The sequence below is a fragment of the Suncus etruscus genome, chromosome 15 (genome assembly GCF_024139225.1).
Source record: "Suncus etruscus isolate mSunEtr1 chromosome 15, mSunEtr1.pri.cur, whole genome shotgun sequence".
Lineage (NCBI taxonomy): Eukaryota > Metazoa > Chordata > Mammalia > Eulipotyphla > Soricidae > Suncus > Suncus etruscus.
The window spans coordinates 69,600,051-69,622,757 of NC_064862.1; the positions used below are offsets into that span (position 1 = coordinate 69,600,051).

Here is a 22,707-nt window from a genome sequence, read left to right on the forward strand (position 1 = left end):
CTCCCCCAACCCACAAAGAAATTTCTAGATACATACTCTTGACATTTTTAGCAAGAAGACCTATAAGTATTCAAAAACGGGAAGAAGCATATAGGTCAGTTGAAGAAAAATCAGGCAGCTCTTACAATAAACCATTTCCATTTTTAAGATCTGTCACATATAAACTCAGTGTCTCGGGACAGGACTTGTTTACCAAAACAATGGGCCTCACCAATTAAACATGGTACTTTTGATCATAGAACATGTAATTTCTGTGTGTACAAAAGCCATCTTCCCACAAGGCCGGCATGCAATTGGCTCTCTCCAGCCTGAGCTGTGTGTGGAAGAATCACAGTGTTCAACTGTGCTAAGGGCTGTGCACATAAGGGGCTCTTACCTTCTCTTCTGGATCACTGTCGCTGTCACACTGAAAGGAAAGACAAGAAAATAAGCGTTAGTCCAAAACTGAGTAGCTTTTGACTTTTGATATAGGAGAAAGCAAGCAAGATCATTTATGGACTTGTGAAGTGCTGCCTGGGCTAAAAGGATTTAGTCAAGAACTGTAAACAGGAGTAGCAGAATGCCCAGAGGTATCTCCATCTTGTTCATGTGCTCCAGGGACTTTTCCCATGGTCAGTCCTGCAAAGAACTAAATGGGCAGTGAGCAGTCACTGTGGTTGGCCAAGGGCACACTCACTGCAGAGCCTGCCAGGCCACAAGATCAAAGTGAATTGACATCATTCAGTGGGGTTCAGGAAAAATCAGTGTCTTATCGGAAATGCTCCAGCCTCAGCTGCCGTGAATGGCGGCTGCTCTCCTGGTGCTTCTCCAGAGGAGTCATGGTCAGCCTTGAGGAAGTGACTTCTCTCCTCTCATAGAAAAGAGAAAATAGACCAACCCGGCAGGCTCAACCCGTGAGGTAGCTGCCTTGACCTCAGGCTGAGTTCCTCTAAGAAAACATACTGAGGACTAGAGGTTGATGTAATAAATCAACAATAGGAACAAACTATAAATAAGTTTTAGGGCCACAGATTCATGTCCTATCAAAGAGATTACAGATCCCAACCATTTCACTGGGGTTTGGGGGAACCAGAGTTAGAACTAACTCAGAGCTTTTCATTTCTCTATTTTTATAAATAAAGGAGAGATAAAAACATATTTTTCCTTTACTGAGAGTGGTTTATTACCAAATATTTGATTGTGAATAAAATTTGTGTTTTATTAGAGTAAAAAACGCAGCAGATAAATATATCCATTGTTTCATTCGACAGCCTGGCTACCCAGTGCTCAGCTAGACAGAAACTCCATCTTGAGTCTCCCTCACTACTAGAGTAATTGGAGCAAGACCATCACTAGCTTGTGCAGGAGCACAGTTGAGTCCCATGCAAGGTTCTTTTTTCCCAGGCAGAGGAGAAACTTGCACAGCAGGGAAAGAGACAACCACCAAGTGCCCACGCTGGCAGCCTTGATACTATTGCAACCAGCAGGTTGTAAGGGTTGAGAAAGGCACGACCAGATGGCAGAATAATTCTGAATGTAGAAACACTAGGACCTCATAACACATGGATGTGGGGAGCATGTAAGAGGGATGAATCTTACATGATGCCAAGGTTTTTAGTGTGGCCACCTGGACATGGTAGCAAATGACGCTCTCAACAGAAACAAGACACACATTTGCATCTACTGCAGCCACTGCTGGCTGGATACCCAGAGCCACTCACAATCCCTTCTGACACGAGTTTGGAAACATTCCACATCTTCTTTCCAGAGTTCCCAAAAGCTAAAGCTGACCGATGTGGGGCTATACTTGAGAAAATCTCTGCTGAAGGTTCTGAGAATAGGTTTTCTCCTCGGAAGAGAGAAGGCCCTGAGAGGGAGTCTTTAAGCTGGAGTCTGCCTTGAATGTGTTTGCCAGTGTGCTTCTGGGAATCACAGCTTAGTGTGTAATTCTGGTACCTCCCACACCCACCAAAATGACTCAGGGAGAGACAGGGGACCATTTTTTTTGTTGGTTTTGTTCTCTTTTATAACCACACCTAGTGATGTGCAGGGGTTTCTCCTGGCTCTGCACTCAAGGATAACTTTTGGTGGGACTCTGGGGGGCCATGTGGAGTGCCAGAAATTGAAATTAGGTCAGCCACAGACACGGCAAGTGCCTTACTATTGCTCTGGTCCTGAGGGAACATTTTATCATTAAAAAAAGAATTTAGAAAAATAAATAATTTAGAAAAAGGTTAAAACAAGGAAACCCTGGCTCTTGATTTCCAACATGGTACTTTGAGAATGAGATCTTGCAAATAAGGTAAAAAAAGTCTTGGTGAGAAAAACAAAGTTGGTCTTCCTCTTTCTCTGAAACTCACATTTTATCCCAACAGACCAGAAGTTTCTACCTTATCTAATCCCCCCCCCACCCCCAGCATCTTGGGGTCCTGGGAAAAGCCAGTTTTCAGCGATAGGGCTTTAACCAAGTACAACTACAATTCTTTTTACCACCTTCCAACCAGAGAATGCCCCAACTTCCAATTCTTTGTCCTAATGAGTTTCTCTAGCATCATCAGTCAAATAGACTGAGAAAGGAAATGGGTGAGAGAAAGGCTTAGAAGGCCTAAAAAAAGCGATGAAGAACAACAGTACTCCTGACTGTGAATCCTCTATGGCCTTTAATTAAGTCTTCCTTGAGGTCCCTAAGTTCCGGGCACACTTTCAAGAGTAACAAAGCATTCAGGAGGGCTGTGGAGGAGAGAAGAGTATTTTGCCAGGCAGGCATATTTTCCCAGCTGCTCACAGCTTGCCTAGTGAGGTAAGCAGTGACAGCTGGAGGCTCTGCCACAGCATTTGCCCACATCCCTGCCGACGGGGATGGAAGAAGGGAGCCATGGAAGAACCGCCATGGTCCGCCCCCACCCCCATTCCTAGCAGCGGTATGTCCCTGGGAATGGTTATTTCTATCAAAGTGTTAAGCTTCCTGCTTTCCAATAGTCCAGTTCTAATTTCAAGGTCCACTTAATTCTGCATCAAGTAATTACTGATATACCCAGAAGCACCTTGTCTCCAGAGTTAAGCATATGGTGAAGGACTGAGACCTACTGGTATCCATTATGGAAACAGCACGGATGCCAAGCCGATTAAAAATGCTCAGGCTCCCCACACAACACGCCGGGTGAGTGACAGCTCCTCGACAAGGCCAGCCGCAGAGCCTGCCAAAACAGTCTCTGCAGCACCGGGGCCCACATGGCGCGCTGCGAAAACAGTTCCATTTCTGGTATTAAATTCCCATACTGACCCGAGGACTTTGCCGTGAGCTCAGCAGGAGCGCACCATCCAATTTACAGCTCCGCTCTCTGGAGCCTCGAGTGCCAGCCCCTGGCAGAGACGAATGATGGTCAACCCCTCCAGCTCATAAATTATGCAAAGGCAATAAATGCACTCAGCAAACAGCGCCCAAGCATTTGCCTAGCCTGGCTCCTAACACACTCTGTAAAAAGCCAGAAGCTCGACACATACAAGAGGTCTATTCCACTCATAAAGGGGGTTTGTTGACAACCCCAGACGGAAGGCGAGCCACAGTCCTGAGGAGTCTTTCTGCTTCGCTGGCAGCAGTTTATGGGCCTGCCTTATGAAAAAGGGCGGCTGTTTTATAGAGTCGGGGTGGGCAGAATTCATGGTCTCAAATTCACATTTAATACACTGTATGGCTTTCACACCGCAAGTTCAATACATGGTGGATTTGGGGCCAAATGATCTTTGGTCTTGAAAGGTTAAAAGAAGAGGCGTCTGCTTCCCCATCCCTGGATCCCCGCTCCATTTCTAAGAGTCCACATGGAGCTACCTCCTGACTCAGGTTTCTGTCGTGCATGAGGTTGGCAAACGGAAAAGACAAGTTCAGTGCAGCAATGGGGTCCCAGTTGGTTTGACCATTTTAAGCATTCTGACATTGGGGTCCTGCACTGGTTTATTAGCAAACAGGTTACACGCTAACAACCAGCCCGAGGTGACAGAGCATTCCCCGGGACTCAATCTTGGTGCCCTTTGTGTAAAGCTGGAAATATTTGCCTGTATTGTAAAGCAAGAAATAAAAAGGTACAAGCAGTCCTTCCACACAGGCAGGGAAGAGTTCTTGGTCATTCGGCCTTCAGACAAAGATATGTGCCAACACACGACACAAAGAGGGAGACAGGAGGCTGAAGTCCAAATTAGAAAGGCGCCAGGCTCAGGCACCCATCCAGCCTCCTCCTCTGGTCTCAGACTAGTCGGCCATCTTGTTTCCTTTCCCAGTTCCCAAATTCCTTAAACAATCTATTACTAAAGCTTTATCTCCCTTAAAAAAACTAATCCAGATTTATTGAACATATTTTTAAAAATTACCCATAGGCCTACCATATGTGGCTAAACACTATTAATGTGGGATTCTTTCCTTTTTCCTTCTAAGTGTTTTAAAGGAAGCATGGAAATCCTCTTTACCTTGTCCACACATTTTGAGAAATGTCAATGAAGCTAGACTATTTTTTAATCTGCTATGTTTTCACACCATTTATTAAATAGGCCCACGAGTCAGTCAACTTTGTCTTCATTGTGAAAGTAAGTCTATACAACAGTCCAAGGTATGGACCTAAAAGGATCCAGTAAAACACCCCCCGTTGCTTGGCATTTGGATTTGGGGCATACCAGCATCTTTCCCTTGTACACAGAGGCCAGGCTGACTGTCCTAGTATCTTTTCATGGCTCTTTCTTTTCTACATAATTTATCATGTCATTCTCTCTCCAGAGCTGTGTTTGCAGTTCCCCAGTTTCTGCATGATTTTCATGGGAGTCCTTAAAGTTTCCCTTGGTTCCATCTGCCACTTAAATGTTCATACTGAAAAATCTCTAGGCCCACTATTTGCCAGCTTTCTGACTTTGGGAACTCTATTTAAATTCTCTACATCTGTTTGTTCATCTGTAAAATGTAGGTAGCAATAATAGTAATAATGTGAGAACAAAATGAACCAGTACATGTAAACATCTCTAACAATGCATGGTACAGAATATTTACAGACAGAAAATATTTCTATTGTTTTATTTTTTGTCCTATTTCTGTTGTTTTGTTTTTGTTTTTCCATACCTGATAGTATTTCAGGACTTATTCCTGGTTCTGTATTTAAGGGATTCTATGGGGTGCTAGGTATTCAACACAGGTAGGCCACATGCAAGTCAAGAGTTCCAGCCTCTAACTATTGTTTTTATTTGTTTTGTGTCTACACTGCAGTGTTTGGGGACCACTTTGGATAGAACCTAGAGGACCATATGTGGTGCCAGAGATGAAGCCCAGATAAGTGCCTTACCCACTGTACTATCTCTGTAGCCCCAGTGTTGTCTATTTTTAACAAATGTGTGTTTGTAATGATCTGATCTTGCAGCCCCCAACATTTCAGACGCAGGCCTTCATATAATTTTGGAATCATCATCTTTTGAAGTCCCCTCCCCATCCAAGCTGCCCCTTCCTTGGTACTTTGTTCAAGGCATCACATGCAATCACCAATGTGAAGCGTCTTATTATCCTCCATGCTAACCTTGAACAGGACAAATTCCTCTTTTACCTGAATAATTCTTTCCAAATCTTCTCACTTTCTAGGGCTCTGGAGCTGCTTGACCCGAGCTTAAACTCTATCAGTACAAGAAACTGATGACTGTTTTCTGGGTCTAAGGTACCTTCTGTCTAAGTCCGATCAAAGAAGATACCCCCCACTTTCAATCTGATCGAGGTATTCTCTGTGGCCTTTAGGGAAATGAAAACTCTTCAACTGTTTCTAGTTCTTTCTCACTGCCAACTTGCCAACTCCCCTCGTACAATGCTTCTCAAGCTTTCCATTTTTGTTTGCTTTGTTTGTCTTCAATTTTCAATATGTTGTGTGTGAATCAATACTTCTGTAAAATTTAATAAAAATGAAAATACTGGGGCTAGGGAGAGGGCATATGGGGTTAGGGATATGACCTCAATTTGATCTCTGATACTGCCTTTGCCAATATGCACTGTCAGGACAGCTCTGGAGACCCCACAGTACAGACACTGTAGGCTGACAGTTAGACTCAACGTTGAATACTGCACTGAACTGTCTTACCCAGTGGCTGAGTATTTTCAGGAGTGGTCCAGGAATCCCACTGATATGATTTGGAGCCCCCAAAGAAATCAGTAGGAGAAAGACATAAACATCTAAATGTATATATATATATATATATATATTATGTGAATATATAGAGACATAAAATATATACTTCAAATACATAATATAATGTATAATATGTTATGTATAATTGTATATAATTTAAATATATAAAGGCACATATACAATTATGTCTTCTTATAAATTAGTAACAAAGACATAAAAATATAAGCAAATACACTATAAGATTTAAGAGCTAGGATACTGCTGTGCTGAACTTATATAAAACCCTCCAAAGTGTACTTTCATGGCCAAACCACTTTCAAAGCTGACTAGTTCTAAACTGGTTTTGCCATGCACATCTACTGATCATCAACTAATACCCCCTGATGTTTACCTATACAGACAAATAAACCCTGTGACACCCTATGCATTGAATTATTCCTTCCTCCTAGAATTCTACTCCTCCAGGTGTCTGCCTAAACTCTTTTTTTCACCTGTAATAGTACAGCTCCTCTATGAAACACCCAGTTCTCTTCCAGGAGAATTAATTACATCTTTCTCCATCCCTCACACAGTTATGCTTTCATAGCTCATCACAATAATCTTCCCTGTTAGACAGAGAGCTCTATGTAGGTAAGGGCTTTGCTCCTCTGTTGGATGCAGGCCTTGGTACATAGTAAGTATTCAACCATATTGCTAAATCCATCTCAGTCTTTAGAATTCTCACAACTGTGGTTGATGCATGTAGCATAAGTAACATGGGATTAAAAGGCAAGCAACTGAGCCAGAGAGGTAGCATGGAGGTAAGGAATTTGCCTTGCATGCAGAAGGACAGTGGTTCAAATCCTGGCATCCCATATGGTCCCCTGAGCCTGCCAGGAGTGATTTCTGAGCATAGAGCCAGGAGTAACCCCTGAGTGCTACCGGGTGTGACCCAAAAACAAAAAAAAACAAAACAAACAAAAAAAAAAAGGCAAGAAACTATAAACAAAGAAGGCCTGGAGAATAATGACTAACTGGACTGCTTAGCACAATAGGATGTACCAGAATACCAGGAACATCTTGATATACCAAGCATTAGAATAGTTAGCAGAGCCTATATGTGAGGCCCATAAATAGGAAGTTAATATTATCATTGTATTTACTCAAAAATAACCACATCATTTCTGCTGGGACTCTGCCTCTCTGTATTTTACATTTTTCATCCAAATAAAAAGCAGTCAGGGTCTACAATCCCTCTGCTTTATTCAGAAGAAAGGAAGAAGATGGGATTTGAGGCACCAAGTGATAAAATGCATTCTTAAGCAGCAAGTGGCAATCGTGGAATATATCACATACAATGACATTGAGGAGGGCACTGCTCTCTGTTCTGCTCAATGGACCTTGCTGGGACAGTTATTTCACATCTCAAAACCATTTATCATTGCCACCAAAGATGTCAGAGATGAGCACCATCAGTGAACAAAGTTATTTTATTCTTCCTTCTGCCCAAAGGAAATGAGAGGAAAATGAGGGAGAACCCCAACTTGTAAAGTATAGCATCTAACATTAATTATGATTCCACTTTGCCAGTGACAAAACAAATTGATTCTCCTTTGGGGCGGGTGGTTTACCTAAGACCATAAAGACATTGTTCACCTAAAAGCAATTTCAGAAGAAGCCATCTGCAGAAAACAGGACATCTATTTTTCTCAAAAAAGGGAGGGAGTGATATGTGGCAAACACAACCTACTGGCATCTTTCCATCCATCTATTCCGGCAACACGCAAAAAGGAGGCTGCCATTTTGTGCAGTAGCAGAAAACTCTTGTGTTATTTGTCTGGTCAATCCATGAAGCCCTCATTACACAGTGCTTGTATGGTGCTCATATTAGTTTGGACTTTCAGAAAGATTTGAAGTTGTTGGAGCTCTTGAATATAAAACAATTGTTTTCATCTTGAAAATGGTTTGAGGTTGCTAAAAAAAGAAGAAGAATTGGTTTGAGTTCTCACTGAATTTAAAATGATATCATGGGCTCCCTTCTCCCCTTTATCACAAGTCATTATACTTGATCGAGTAAAATTAACCTGTAAAAATAACATCAGTGGGCCTGAAAACAGACTGAGAGATGATAATAGGGCCCTGAGATCCAGCTCAGTAGTAGGGACCTTTAGGTCCTGAGTTTGATTTTAGACACCAAAACAATGGCAACAAAACAATCTATAGAAATCTTCTGACAGTGAGCATATTTGAAAGTAAGAAAAGATATAGAAGGGCTATTAATCTTCGGGTATTCAGAAGGTATAATCAAGAGCAAACTTTATAAAGCTTCTGAATTTCTTTCATTTCTGAATAACCTTTCATTTCTGTGTGAGAAGTTTCAGAATTTGGCATTTGTGAAGGCTCTGAGTTTAAAGTGAGCAAAGTTCAGTTCCCATTTAGTCTGAGGGTGCCCTCCAAGGTTGCTCAGGGGATCACATGTTTTTCTGAAATAAGTCAATCAAAAGATCCTATACTCTATGTCCCAGCTTCTTAATGACCTCTCACTGAAAGTTCAAATATATGAACTGAAACCAAGTTGTCTAAGACTTGTTCTACGGATGGAGTGAAAAAACTGTGGGCGGGTGTTTGCCTTGCTGACCTAATTTCAACCCCTGATTCTCCCTTTGGTGATCTGAGCACTACCAGGAGTGTTCTATGAGCAGAGTTAGTAATAAATTCTGAGCACATCCAGGTATGGTCCCCAAACCAATGCAAACCAACCAAGCAAACAACAACCCCCAAATAAATGTCTAAAGATCTAGAGCTCTCAATAAAAATTTGGGGTAGACATTCCAAGAAGCTCAAGGGGAGACAGAGAACCTCACCGACCAAGATGGCAGTACAGTTGCACACACCTGGGGATATGGTGTAATTTAGGTTAAACTGGGAGAGATTATTTACCCAACACCTATAACAAGAATTTAATAACCAAGATATACAAAGCACTAGTCTAACTTAACAAGAAAAAAAAACATCCAACTCCATCAAAAAATGGGGAGAAGGGGCTGGAGCGGTGGCGCAGCAGTAGGGCATTTGCCAATGATCCATATGGTCCCCCAATTTAGAAGTTATTTATGAGCTTATAGCCAGGAGTAACCCCAGAGTGTCACGGATTTGCCACAAAAACCATAAACCAAAAAAAAAAAAAATATGGGGAGAAGAGATGAACAGAAACTTTCTCAAAGAAGAAATACAAATGACCAAAAGGCACATGAAAAAAATGTCTTTCTCTAATCATAAGAGAGATGCAAATTAAAACAACAATGAGATACCATATCATAACCCAGAGACTGGAACACATAAAGAACAAGAACAACCAATGCTGGCACAGATGTGTGGACAAAAGGGACTTTTGCTCACTGCTGGTGTGAATGTTGACTGGTCCAATCTTTAAGGGAAACAATATTGACTTTCCTCAAAAAACTAGAAACTGAACTTTTATTTGACTGAGAATTCCCTTTTGGGAATATACCATAGGGGCCCAAAACACAATGCAGAAAAGGCACTTCTATGTTTATCACAGCACTATTTCCAATATACAAAATCTGGAGACAACTTAGTGCCTGAAAATAGATGAGTGGATAAAAAAACTATTGTAAGAAACACATGTTGTTAGGAAATATTAAGTCAGGAAATTTGCTTATACATAGATGGATATGGAGAGTATTATGCTGAGTGAAATGAGTCAGAGGGAGAGGAATAGGCATGGAATGATCACAGTGTGGGAGATCAAACAAAAATACAGTATAGTAATAGTACCCAAAAATGGGACCAGAGTGGTGGTGCTAGAGGTAAGGCGTCTGCTTGCAAGCGCTAGCCTAGGACGGAACACGGTTCGATCCCCTGGTGTCCCATATGGTCTCCTCAAGCCAATATCAATTTCTGAGTACATATCCAGGAGTAACCCCTGAGCGTCAATGGGTGTGGCCCCAAAACAAAAAAACAAAACAAAACAAAAAAAGCATACCTCAGAAAATAAAGACAAGGTCCGGGAGGACCAGTCCATAGTAGGAACCTGCCACAAATATTTGGGGGAATGCAATTAGAGCTGAGAAGGGTCCATTGTGGCAATGATAGTTGAAAATGATCACTCTGAGCAAAAAGTAGGTGCTGAAAGGAAGTAACGTGATATACGTGATATACTTAGTAAAAGTTTTGCAAACCTTAGTACCTAAAAGAAAAAAAAGAGAAGTGGGAGAGGGGTAAATGTTTGCCATTAGAGGCAGGTAATGGAGAAACCAGGACAGAGGGTAGGAAGCAAACTGGGGGCACTTATGACAGGAAATGTGCACTAGTGAAGGAATGAATGTTGGACATTATATGATTGGAACTCAATCATGAACAACTATACCCTGTGTATATCATGGTGATCCAATTAAAATTATTAATAAAAATGAAAATAAATTTAAAAACCTGGGTCAGGTGTACATATGTATGTACCCTAACCCCTGTACCATCTCCTGGGCCTACAAATTAATGTTTCAGATTGCTTTCTTATTCACCACTTTGGAATCCAGATATATTTAATAAACCAATGTGTATGCTGTGAATTTCCACTTAGCTCATTAAAATATTGTTGGGCTTTTGGAAATAGAGAAAGAAACATTTCACAAATCTTTGAGAGGTCAGCATTTTCTCCCCTTAGTCAAAAGGAAGTCACATGTTTGCCAAGTATAAACATACATAAAATTTTATTTTAAACCCAAAGCCCAAAAGCACCGGTGGTTGCCAACAAGAGAAAAATGAGTTTCTTATGCAAAGGTGTAACTGCCAATGGAGGGCCAGGGATTTGTAAAGCTCTCTCTACAGCTTAGGTAACAGATCCTTTGCCTCTTTGTCATTGATTTACTGATTCAGAGCTGTCAATAGCATTAATCCGCACCTGCCTGGGGACCTATTACAAAGGACTTTGAACATGGCGTGAAGTGAGAGTTATCTGAGACCACAGTGTTACTACCTTGGATAGGTTCAATTGAGACCCTCTGCTAAGACCCCAATCACAAATGCTGGTTCCACTGGGTGGGAACTGAGCCCCCAAACTGAAGATGGGTTCTCTGTAGCATCTGTGTGAGCTAACAGAGCCAAATTTGCTGATGAGTAAAAAGAAAAAGTCTGTTATGGGTTAAAATAATACAAGAGTCTATTTTTTTCCGCTGTGTTGTGATCCATAGAAATCACCCTGAGCCTTTTCCCTTTCTTCTCTGCCTGGGAAGCCAATTGCTTTGATTGCAGTGATATGAGCTAGCTAAAATGACTTGCCCTTGCTTGTGAGGCAAATGGAACATGCTAATAGAACTTATCGCATTACCCGATGCAAAAGTGCCATAGCTCATTACTTTAAGATAAAAGGATATCATTGCAGACGGCAAGCAGAATTGACTTTCTGAGGCCCGACTTGATGATGATTTAATCAACTGCTCTCTTTCACTTCTCATCTCTGCGCCTGTCGGTTTCACAGGTGCCGTTAAATGAGACACTCAGAAAGTGAGCGGAGGGAAAGAAATTGCTGTCATTACTTTTCAAGAAAGGAGGTATGCAAATTTTCGACAGAAAGATTGCGTTCATAATGGGCCTGGTAAAATACAAGGATCATGCTTGACAGGTGAGGGCAAGCCATTTGTATGTCCTTAAAGTGAAGCAAGCGTCCTCGTTTAGAAATGTGCTCGGTAAGAGAAAGTACAAATGAGAGGCCGGGCCAGGCCCGGAGAGGTGGGGTGTGACCTAAGGGGTGAGTCCAAGAGGGTTTGATTTTCAGAATGGGGGTACAGAGTGGGAGATGGGTGCTGAGAGCCTCAGGAAAGCCAAAGACAAGCAGAAGGGCAGGCAGCAGAGCCTGGCAGCTCTCACTGTGAACAAAAAGGTCAACAACAAAAGTCCAGCTCTGGTCCTTTCTGTCTGTGGGATGAGTTCACCTGGGCTAGCTCCTGACAGGCCCTATAGCAAATCACTTGCCCTCTCTGTGCCTCAATTTAATAAACTATCACATGGGGACATTGAGACTATCAAACTCAGTTGACCTACCATATCCACCCTTTCCTATAAGTAAATCATGCAGTGCACCCTGAAAATCTATTCTCTTTAAATGAGAAAAAAGAAAATGTCCCCTCGTTGCATCTGAGACTACTAGTGCCCACTTGACATTGTTCTATAACCCCTCAGTGGATGGTACTGTCCATTTTTGGAAACCCTAGTATATCACTTAGTATATTTCAGAGGATATTCTCTATCATAGAATTGCCAGATTTTATCAAGAACTATATATAGTACATGCATAATTATTACCAAGAGGTTAAGAACAATGTCAATCTATGTTCACTGCAATACTATTCACAATAGCCAATCTGGAAACAACAAATGTCCGAAAACACATGAGTGGATAAACAAACTGTGGTACCAGAGACTGGCACACATAACAAAAAAAGTAAATAAATAAATAATAAAAGAAGAAGAATATGTGCTCGTGGGGATGTGGAGAAAAAGAAACTCTCATCCACTGCTCCTGGGAATGCCGTCTAGTCTAGCCCTTATGGAAAACAATATGAAGATTCCAAAAAAACTGGAAATTGAGCTGCCATATGACCCAGTGATACCACTCCTAGAGATATACCCTAGGAACACAAAAACGCAATACAAAAATGCCTTCTGCACACCTATATTTATTGCTATTTAAAATAGCCAGAATTTGGAAACAACCAAGATGCCCTTCAACAGATAAATGGCTAAAGAAAGTGTAGTACATATACACAATGACGTATTATGCAGCCATCAGGAGAAATGAAGTCATCAAAATTTCCTATATATGGATGGGCATGAAAACTATTATGCTGAGTAAAATAAGTCAGAGGGAGAGAGATAGACACAGAATAGTCTCACTCATCTCTGGGTTTTAAGAAAAACAAAAGACATTATTGTAATAATGCCCAGAGACAACAGAAATGAGGGCCAGAAGGACCCACTTATGCTATGAAACTCACCACAACGAGTGGTGAGTGCAGATAGAGAAATAACTATGCTAACAACTATCATGACAATGTTAATGAGTGAGAGAAGTAGAATGCCTGTCTTGAATACAGGCAGGGGATAGGGGAGGAGGAAAATAGTGGGCACAGGTGTAAGAAATGTTGCACTGGTGAAGGGGGGGAGTTAAAAAAAAGCACAAAAAAAACCCTAAGACTACCATTTATAAAAGACTGATTACAACAAGAGTGATGGAACAGAACTTCGAGAACTGTAAAGAAAGACTCCACCCTAGGCTTCATCCTATAACCTGTGTAAATACCAAGATCTCTAGTTAGAGAGGCCTGATTTTATCATTTACAACTGAGCAAAAAGTTTCCTGGCACCATAAAAAGACCTTGGGGTGTGACAAGGAGTATGTAAGAAGCCTGTAGTTGGTCCCATGACAGTATGCTTCAAGGGCAGAGAAACCCGGTATCTCTTAGGCCAAGGGAATTCCCTTTCTAATTTCCCCAATACTTACTGTGCCTTTGCAAAAACAAACAAAAAAACAAACAAAAAAAAAACCGAAAGAAAGAAAGAAGAAACACTTTTTTATGTAGTTGCTAATTTGTTTTTTTTGACAGTTTTCTTTGTTTTGTTTCTGTTTATTGCTTGTTCGTTTTTTGTAGTGCTGGTTTTGGTTTTTTGTTTGTTCCTTTTTGTCTTTTGTTGTTTTTTTATGTTTTGTTTTATTTTGTTTGGCTACCTTTTTCTTCCTTTTTCCCTTTTGTCTACTAAATTGAAATTTATAATACCTAGACTAACTCCACCCATTTTTTTCTTTTCCTTTTTATCTCCAACAGAACCACATAACTTGAATCATCTTATCCAGCCCATAAATTGAGTGGGGGGAAATGAATGGTACCAGGGCTAGACAGTCATATGAACATTTAGTGGAAATAAAAAATGATCAGACTTGAACACCAAACCAAAAGTCAAGGACAACAGAATCGATACCCAATCTAAAACAAGCTGTTCAAAGTTACACTAGCATTCTGGGGGGTAAAGAAGGGATGCACGCCAGAAACAGGGGTGGAGGGAGGACAACACTGGTGGTGGGAATGCCCCTCATTCATTGTCACTATGTATCTTAAATATTACTTTGAAAGATTTGTAATTGGCTTTGGCCACAATAAAAATTAAAAAAAAAAAAAGCACAAAACCTTGCCACACCAGTCCTCCTTCCTTCTTTTAAATTATTTTCTTTTTATTGCTTCTTTTTGTTGTTGTTTAGCAGCTGCTTATTATGGCTATTGTGTGTTTTGTCCTTGCTTATTTCCCCCTTCTTTTATAGTTTTTATTATTTTTAAATAATATCTATTTAAACACCATGATTACAAACATGACTATAGTTGGATTTCAGTCACACACACACACACACAAAAATACACCCTTCACCAGTGCAACATTCCCACCACCAATGCCCCCCATTTCCCTTCTCCTACAAGCCCTGCCTGCATTTGAAATAGGCATTCTACTTTTCTCACTCATTAAGATTGTCATGATAGCTGTTAGTGTAGTTATTTCCCTAACTGCATTACTACTCTTTGTGGTGAGCTTCATAATGTGAGATGGTTCTTCCAGCCCTCATCTCTATTGTTTCTGGGGATTATTACAATAATGTCCTTAATTTTTCTTAAAACCCATAGATCAGTGAGACTATTCTGTGTCTATCTTGAATGAATCTCAATAGATTAAATGATCATGGTATAGGAACAGAGGTGGCTGGTTTTCTTTTCTATTCTTTGTTTTAAATTCACTTTGCTTTCAATAGGTAATTGATATATTTTCTCCACCACTCAGCATTAAAGCATCATTCCTGAAGTGACTGTGATTCGAGTTCCTTTTCGCTAGGTAATGAAGCTGTGGCAAACCCTACCAACTTCCCTTGTCTCTGGTTGGGAGATCTAAGCAAAGCTCCTGCTTCCAGGCCAAGTGGTATCTCCATGGCCTCTCTGGGTATTGAACAGCAGAGTTCTGAGCTCTTTGCAAAATCTCTGGTTCCTGAAGCACCTGTAGATTTTTTCTCTGCAGAGTGGGGTGGGAAGTTTCTGCACCAACACACCTAAGAGCTACCAGACACTTAAAACACTAATAGAGCGTCTTGATCACAGTTCTGGGAGGACAGTAGCATCTTTCACAGAGGCGTCTCCAGGCAGAGGCAGCACTGGATGGGGGGGGTCCTCTGCAGATTCATTCCTGGTCCATACCATGTACTCCCTTGTGCTCTCTAGGACTGCACAAAGACCCACTGGCCACTTCCACTGCTTCTTGAAGTCCTGCCCCCTCTCTGCCCCTTTTCAAAGCTGTCAATTGAAAATAGCCTGTCCCCTTTCCCTCTTCATCAGTTATGGAAAGGGTATCCAGCACCTATTTCATCTGAGGTTCATATTTTAATCTGTCCATTAGCAACCATGCAATCTCGGGAAAGGCATTTTTAAATTCTTGTAGACTAGCGCTTATGTTTTTTTTTTAACTTGTAAATAGGGATGATACATACTCACGATTTTTGTAAAACATTACAAGTTTAAGCATGCGAAAGCATCCAAGAAAGAGTACTCATCACTTTATATTTTTCCCAGTTCTTTTGTAAAAAAACATTACATCACACACAGAAATGAGGTAACTTAGGTTATTTAAACTTGGGTTGCTTGATCATTTTATTTTGCCAGAGGGGAAATCATATTCTGCAGGCTTTCCTCCCTGGAGGTATCTAAAGACTTGATATTATGCTACACAAAATAGAAACAACCCAAACAAACAAAAGCAGAAACTCACATTTCCTCTCATTGAAGAAAACAATGGGAATATTTCTGTTCACTGATAAAATGCCAACTAAGCAAAACATATTAATTTAACTTTCTAAATGTTCCTTTGGTTTTCTGATTCACATTTTGGGATAGATATAACCTGGACTTAATCTTTAGTCAAATATTGTCAGTAGCCAGTATATAGAAACTAAAGTAAAATGCAGAGATCTAAAATTTGAGACTAAACTTGTAGTTCTGGCATAGAACAGTAATGACTTACTGGCTATTATATTATTAAAATGTTCATTCAAATTCATATTGGCAACAAAAACCCATCCTTACTGATGACAGAGGAATATCAAAATCCTTTCGTGATTATGGGGGCAACCAGTATGTTCACCATTCTAGACCTTGTCCTGATATTCTGACTAAGCAGAATTAGAAACTCAGACCCAGGCCTCTGGAACCTTCACAGGATGGAGACAAGCTATATCCCCTTTCTGCCAACAATCCCAGCTCTGCTGGCATGAAGATGACCCAGCTTCAAGACTGATTTCTGGGGCCAGAGTGATGGTGCAAGCCGTAGGGCATCTGACTTGTGCACGCTAGCCTAGGACAAACCAAAGTTCAATCCCCTGCTGTCCCATATGGTCCTCCAAGCCAGGAGCAATTTCTGAGCACATAGCCAGAAGTAACCCCTGAGTGTCACCAGGTGTGACACAAAAACAAAAACAAAAATAAAAGACTGATCTGTGAGAGATGCCATAGCTGCATAGTCCTATCTCTAAAACTACTATGTGGCTCCATGAAACCACCAAACTTCGCAGTACTCACTGCCCAGTAGGCTCACAGAAATTAGACAAGAACTTTGTGTAGAAGCCCACAATGAGTGAAACTCAACGAGTGAAAACAATAACACAGAAGATTCAACTAACATCTAAAAGCTCAGGGAATCCCCAGTGATTTTATTAACACAATTATGTGATGTATGTTGTAACAAACAACATAAAGTAAATTATTTTGTTTTTGTTTTGGGGTCACAACCAGTGGTGCTCAGGGGTTACTTCTGGCTCTATGCTTAGAAATTGCTTCTGGCAGGCTCAGGGGACCATATGGGATGCAGGGATTCGAACCACTGTCCTTCTGCATGCAAGGCAAACACCCTACCTCCATGCTATGCCTCTGGCCTCCATAAAGTAAATTGTTATGTACCAGCAGGTAGGCTTAGAAGCTGGGTGGGAAGCTGGGGACATTGGTAGAGAGAAGCACACATGTGTAGTGGGAATGGTATTGGATCATTGAATACCTGAAACAACTGTATTGTGAACTTTGTGAATTATGTTTAAATGAAGTTTCAAACAAAAACGAAGAACACAAGGGGAAAAATAATTAGGAACTACTTGGTTACTCCTTTACAGCAGAGTTTATATGCTAGGCTGAAGTAGCAAAATCAAGCCATCGAGTAACCTTGAAGAAAGACAAAATTTCCCAGATCATTCATTTTGGTAGCTGCAAAGATGGGGACTGGTTGAAAGAATATGACTAATAGTGTGCACTCACCAGTCCAACAGGCTACTTGTCTTGCCTGGGCACTGGGGAACCCTTCTATGTGGATGAATGCTCTCCCCAGCTTCTTTGACTATAATGCCTCTGTTCATTTCTAGCTTTTCCAACATTGTTGTCAGTCTCTCCAAATATATCTCAGAATCTAATAGAGGTCTAAATTGAACCAAACCTGGCATACAGTAGTTTGGTAAATATATGTTGAAAAATAAAATTGTAGGTTACATCAGTAAAAATATTTGAGGAAAGGTATCATGAAAACACAGATCAAGAAACCTGTAATGGTTGATGACATGGATGCTAAGGTCTTAGAAAATGGGGGCATCTCAAAGAGTCTAATAAAAAACATAAGTAAGAGGGCCCGGAGAGATAGCACAGCGGCGTTTGCCTTGCAAGCAGCCTATCGAGGACCTAAGGTGGTTGGTTCGAATCCCGGTGTCCCATATGGTCCCCCGTGCCTGCCAGGAGCTATTTCTGAGCAGACAGCCAGGAGTAACCCCTGAGCACTGCCGGGTGTGACCCAAAAAACAACAAAAAAAAAAAACATAAGTAAGTAACTTCAAGATAAAAGTAAGGAAATAAAACCACAAAGTTGAAGAAATCAGAATTTAAAATTATTATTTATTTAGGAAGGGATGGGCCACACTCAGAATTGCTCAGGAATTACTCCTGGTTTTGTGCTCAGGGATAACTCCTTGCAGTGCTAGAAGACCATATGGAGTGCCAGAAATTGAATTGGAATTAACCATATGCTAGGCAAATTCCTTAACCCCTGTACAATCTCTCTGGTACAAAAGTATATTGAGGTTGAGAGGGACAAGGGGATTGGGTCATTGGGTTCAAGGAACCATATATGTGCCAGGGATTTAAACTGGGGTCAAGCACTTTAACCCCTTTTAATGCCACTCTGTAAAGAAAATCAGAAAGCAAAATCGTAAGTGATTTTATTTTGCATTTCATTCACCATAAGCCAAGTAAAGCCACTGGGATTGAGTAAGAAAAGAAAATGTATTCTTGCATTGCTGAGAATCATTGACCTCATTATAGTTTCCCCACCAACTAGATTTCTATGTTATTTCTTTAAAAAATGCAAGATAATGAGTGGGCCAAAGAAACAGAAATATGGTTTGAGGCTAACTCATTAATAAACGTTCGAAGGTGGTTCCACCAAATCCATTGGCATGCCATTCCCTAAAATCCTCAAATGAATTCCTCTTTCTTTTCTCCATTAGGAACTTCCCTTCAATTTCTTCTCTTTGAACTCATCAAGTGCATAACTGGAATTTTAAATTGTACCTAACAACAGTCTGTATTTTAAGATGGCTTAAAGCCTAGTCTTCTATATCATAAACAAGGAAGGGTAGGATTACTATAAATTGTCTGCAAGAAAATACAAATTGCCAAGATAAAAACACCCACTGGTCTGCCAGTCTCAAGTTTCCTGTTTTGACATCCTATATGTAGTAATTTGGTATCCACAATCTCTTATTAGAAAATGAATGTGCTATTTTTCTGAATGCTGCAATTACAATAATTGAATTTAAAATGGGGATTGAGTTTCACTATTTGGAGGAAAAGAATAATTGTGTATTTCTGATTAAAATCAGGGGGACTGAAAGGAGCTTGTACAAATTCCAGCTCTAGTCTCCCAGAGTGACTCCTTGACGGGCCTGAGAAAAGCAGCATTTCAGCTGTGGAGAAATGGCCCAGCACCTCCACAGCAGGCACCTTCTCTGGCCTCATTCGCTTTGTCTCTCAGCCTCGGCCACAACACCCCCTACCCCACCTCCCCACAGGCAATCAGAACACCACGGCACTGTCACATTGTAAATGGCAGCCATGCTAGAGTTCCCCACTGTGTCAAAAATTAAGAGTTAAAATGCAAGGAAAACAAACATCTCTTTGTGTTGAAAAGCCAATTCTGCTCTTCTACTGGCACCATTTTGGAGGAGCTTCATTCTTTTTAGAGATGCTTTCCTCTGTGTGTGTGGCATCTTAGGTGGACTGCAGTGGGAATGAAGAGAGGAGGGAAGCAATTCCAGAATCTAGAGCACTTAACTTCTGCTTCACCAAAAATGTATGTAAAAAGCTACTTTGAAAGTTCAAATGGCAGAAAGCAACAGAATAGTTAAGGAGGGCTAAGGTGCCCCTTATTTTTTTTTTTTAAAAGAGGGGACATCCTCAGCAGCACTTGCATACCCAATGCATGAGCTCAGGCCTGGTAGTGTGGGGTTCTGAGCTCCCGTGATGCTCAGGGATCACCAGGGCTGCACAGAGTTTTCAGGGTGCTATGGGGCTGGGGCTGGGATATGGGGTCTTGCAGATGCTAATCTTGTGGCCCACCCCTTTGAGACACATCTCTGGCCCCCTTCTTTTCATTCTAATGACACTGTTCATCTTTCTGAAACCATCATTTTAGGAAAATGTACCTTTTGGAGGCTGGAGAATAGTACAGTGGGTGAAGCTTTTGTGTTGTACACAACCAACCAACCCAGGTTCAATGTCCTGAATTTTATATGGTTCCCTGAGCCCTGCCAGGAGGAGTGATCCCTGAGCACACACCCTGGGCACCATTGGATGTGGCCCCAAAACAAAACATCAAGGAAATTTCTCTTCTTAAGGAGTGATGGTGGGGCTCAAAACCAATCACAGAGCATCTTCGTACTTCTTAATGAACTCTGCAAAGGTAATTCTTATATTTTTGAGTCACATTTGCTGGTGCTCAGGGCTTACTCCTATGATCCATCAGGGACCATATAAGGTACTGAAAATTGAACCCAAGTCAGTTGTAGTGCAAAACAAAACAAAACAAAACAAAAAAATACATGCAAGAGAACAGACACATGTCCACCTTCAAACTTCCTGGGCTATTTGGGTAACTGTGCCCCTCTGCCTTCCTACCTCCTCTGCCCTTTGCTCTAGCTGCTTGCTGTCACTAGAGATCACAATGCATATTTCCTAGACTTTCACATTCATGGAATAGTCCAGAATGTGCTCTTCACCTCATTCTATCCTCTACAGTGCACTCTGTGGAGGACTAATTAGAAGAGTCTGCCAGCCCCGATGAAGAAGCAGCTCTCAGAGACTGTCCAAGCCTGTTCTGCAGTCGTCCCCCAGGAATAGGGCCGATTACTTGGTCTTACTTGATTCTGAAGCTTTATTATGTACTTCAGTAATCAATAAGCACTTCTGTGGCAGAGGGTTTATTTTACCCCATAAATCCAAGGAGGAGAGAATAATATGAAGACATCAGTATGGATGGGCTCTGCAGTTCCGTACTGAGGGGAAGGCGGGCACCAGGTTTAAATCTAGGAAGGTTACAGAGCAGTCACTGCTCCTGGCTGGACCGCAGGGCTCGTAAACGACTCCGGCAAGATCTACAGCAAGGCAAGCAGAACTGCTAAAAATCCAAGGAAAAGGCCCACACATAACAGGCAATCTGGGGCAGCCGACTACCAGCAAGAATTATAAGCACCGACTTGAATGGAGCGTGAAGAGCCACTCTCAAAAACCCAAACTATTTCTGAAGAGAACAAACAAAATGGAAGAAAATAAATGCTGACTGCAGGCGACTGGGCAAAGCCTTGCTCTGGCATAGCAAGGAGAGAGACAGTCACCTACAGCCCTAGTAAGTTTTGAATTCTTACCCTGGACTCATGGGGCCCAGACTTGGTTGCCTTCCCAAGCAGCTTTCTCTGACTGTGGGGGAAATACAGCCTTCCTTTCCAAAGAAGAGAGGTCAGTTAATGTACGAGGATGTGGAAATGGCAGATAGATGGAAGCAAAAGGACTCAAAAAGTCCTTCAGCTTTACTAATAAGGAAGATGTGAAGATTTAAAGAAAACAATTCTTTTTTATTCATCAAGGTAGGAAAGAGATAAATGCGATTTTCTTTTCTTTCTTTCTTTTATTTTTTTGTTTTGTTTTTGGGTCATGGCTTTGTGCTCAGAAGTTGCTCCTGGCAGGTGTGGGGAACCATATGGGATGCCTGGATTCAAACATGGGTCTGTCCTGTATTGGCTGCATGCAAGGCAAATGACTTACCACTGTGCTATCACTCCAGCCCTGATAAATGCAATTTTTATCAGAAAAATATTCAGGAATTATATCAAGTGCCTCAACATTTTTTTATTTAATCCAACTCCTCTCTCTTTCTCTCTCTCTCTCTCATACACACACCCACCCCCCCCACACACACATCTATAGTCGATGTGATGCTATATCCAAAAGAAACAAAAATGGGGGGCCAGAGCAATAGCACAGTGGGTAGGGCCTGTACCTTGCACACAGCTGACCCAGGTTTGATTCCCAGCATCCCATATAGTCCCCCAAGCCTACCAGGAGTAATTTCTGAACACAGAGCCAGGAGTAATACCTGAGTGCCACTGGGTATGGTCCCCAAACATAAACAAACAAATAACTATGAACAAAATTTAATATGGAACTTTGCTCACAAATTTGATCATGGACAGAGGAAACAACTCAATAACAACTTATTCACCAATGGCTCCTCTCAGCACACAGGAAGGGCCAGGAAGTCTGCTACAGACTACTTCACATGGATTTCCCTTCCACCTTTTTTGGTTTTGGGGAGCACACCTGGAAGCATCTAATGTTCTTGGTTCTCATGGTGCTCATGAATCTCTTGGTGCTCTGGTGCTCATGAATCATTCATGGCAGGACTGGAGTGCGAGGGATTAAATCTGGGTCAGGCACCTGCAAAGCAAATGCCCTATATACTGAACTATATATCTGGTTCCTTAGAGATTTCCATTTATTTATATTTATGCATTTGTTTTGGAGACATGATTGGCATTGCTCTATGCTTATTTCTGGCTCTATATTCAGGGATTGCTCCTGGTGGTGTGGTACCAGAGAACTTGGGTGGTCGTTGTGCAAGGCAATGCCTTACCTGATGTACTATTGCTCCAGGCTAAATTCTCTTTTCTATCCTCAAATCCTTCTCTCTACTCACAATGTGTAGGATTTATTGCTTCAATTGTACTTCAAGAGGACAAGGACTGGAGGCATAAAGCATCTTGTCAAGAGTCACATATTGGGCCCGGAGAGATAGCACAGCGGCGTTTGCCTTGCAAGCAGCCGATCCAGGACCAAAGGTGGTTGGTTCGAATCCCGGTGTCCCATATGGTCCCCCGTGCCTGCCAGGAGCTATTTCTGAGCAGACAGCCAGGAGTAACCCCTGAGCACCACCAGGTGTGGCCCCCCCCAAAAATCAAATAAAAACAAAAACA

The 22,707-nt window shown here is 41.5% G+C and overlaps 1 protein-coding gene across 1 annotated transcript in view; it reads right to left on the reverse strand.

Annotated features, from left to right (window-relative positions):
- Positions 1–340: 340 nt before the first annotated feature.
- The window catches only part of LOC126031265 (autism susceptibility gene 2 protein-like), an 876,657-nt gene continuing 854,290 nt past the window's right edge, over positions 341–22,707 (reverse strand). Inside the window, exon 5 of the mRNA XM_049789562.1 lies at positions 341–406. Coding sequence (XP_049645519.1) covers positions 347–406 — 60 coding nt within the window. The 3' untranslated portion in view covers positions 341–346. The remainder of the gene's footprint in view (positions 407–22,707) is intronic.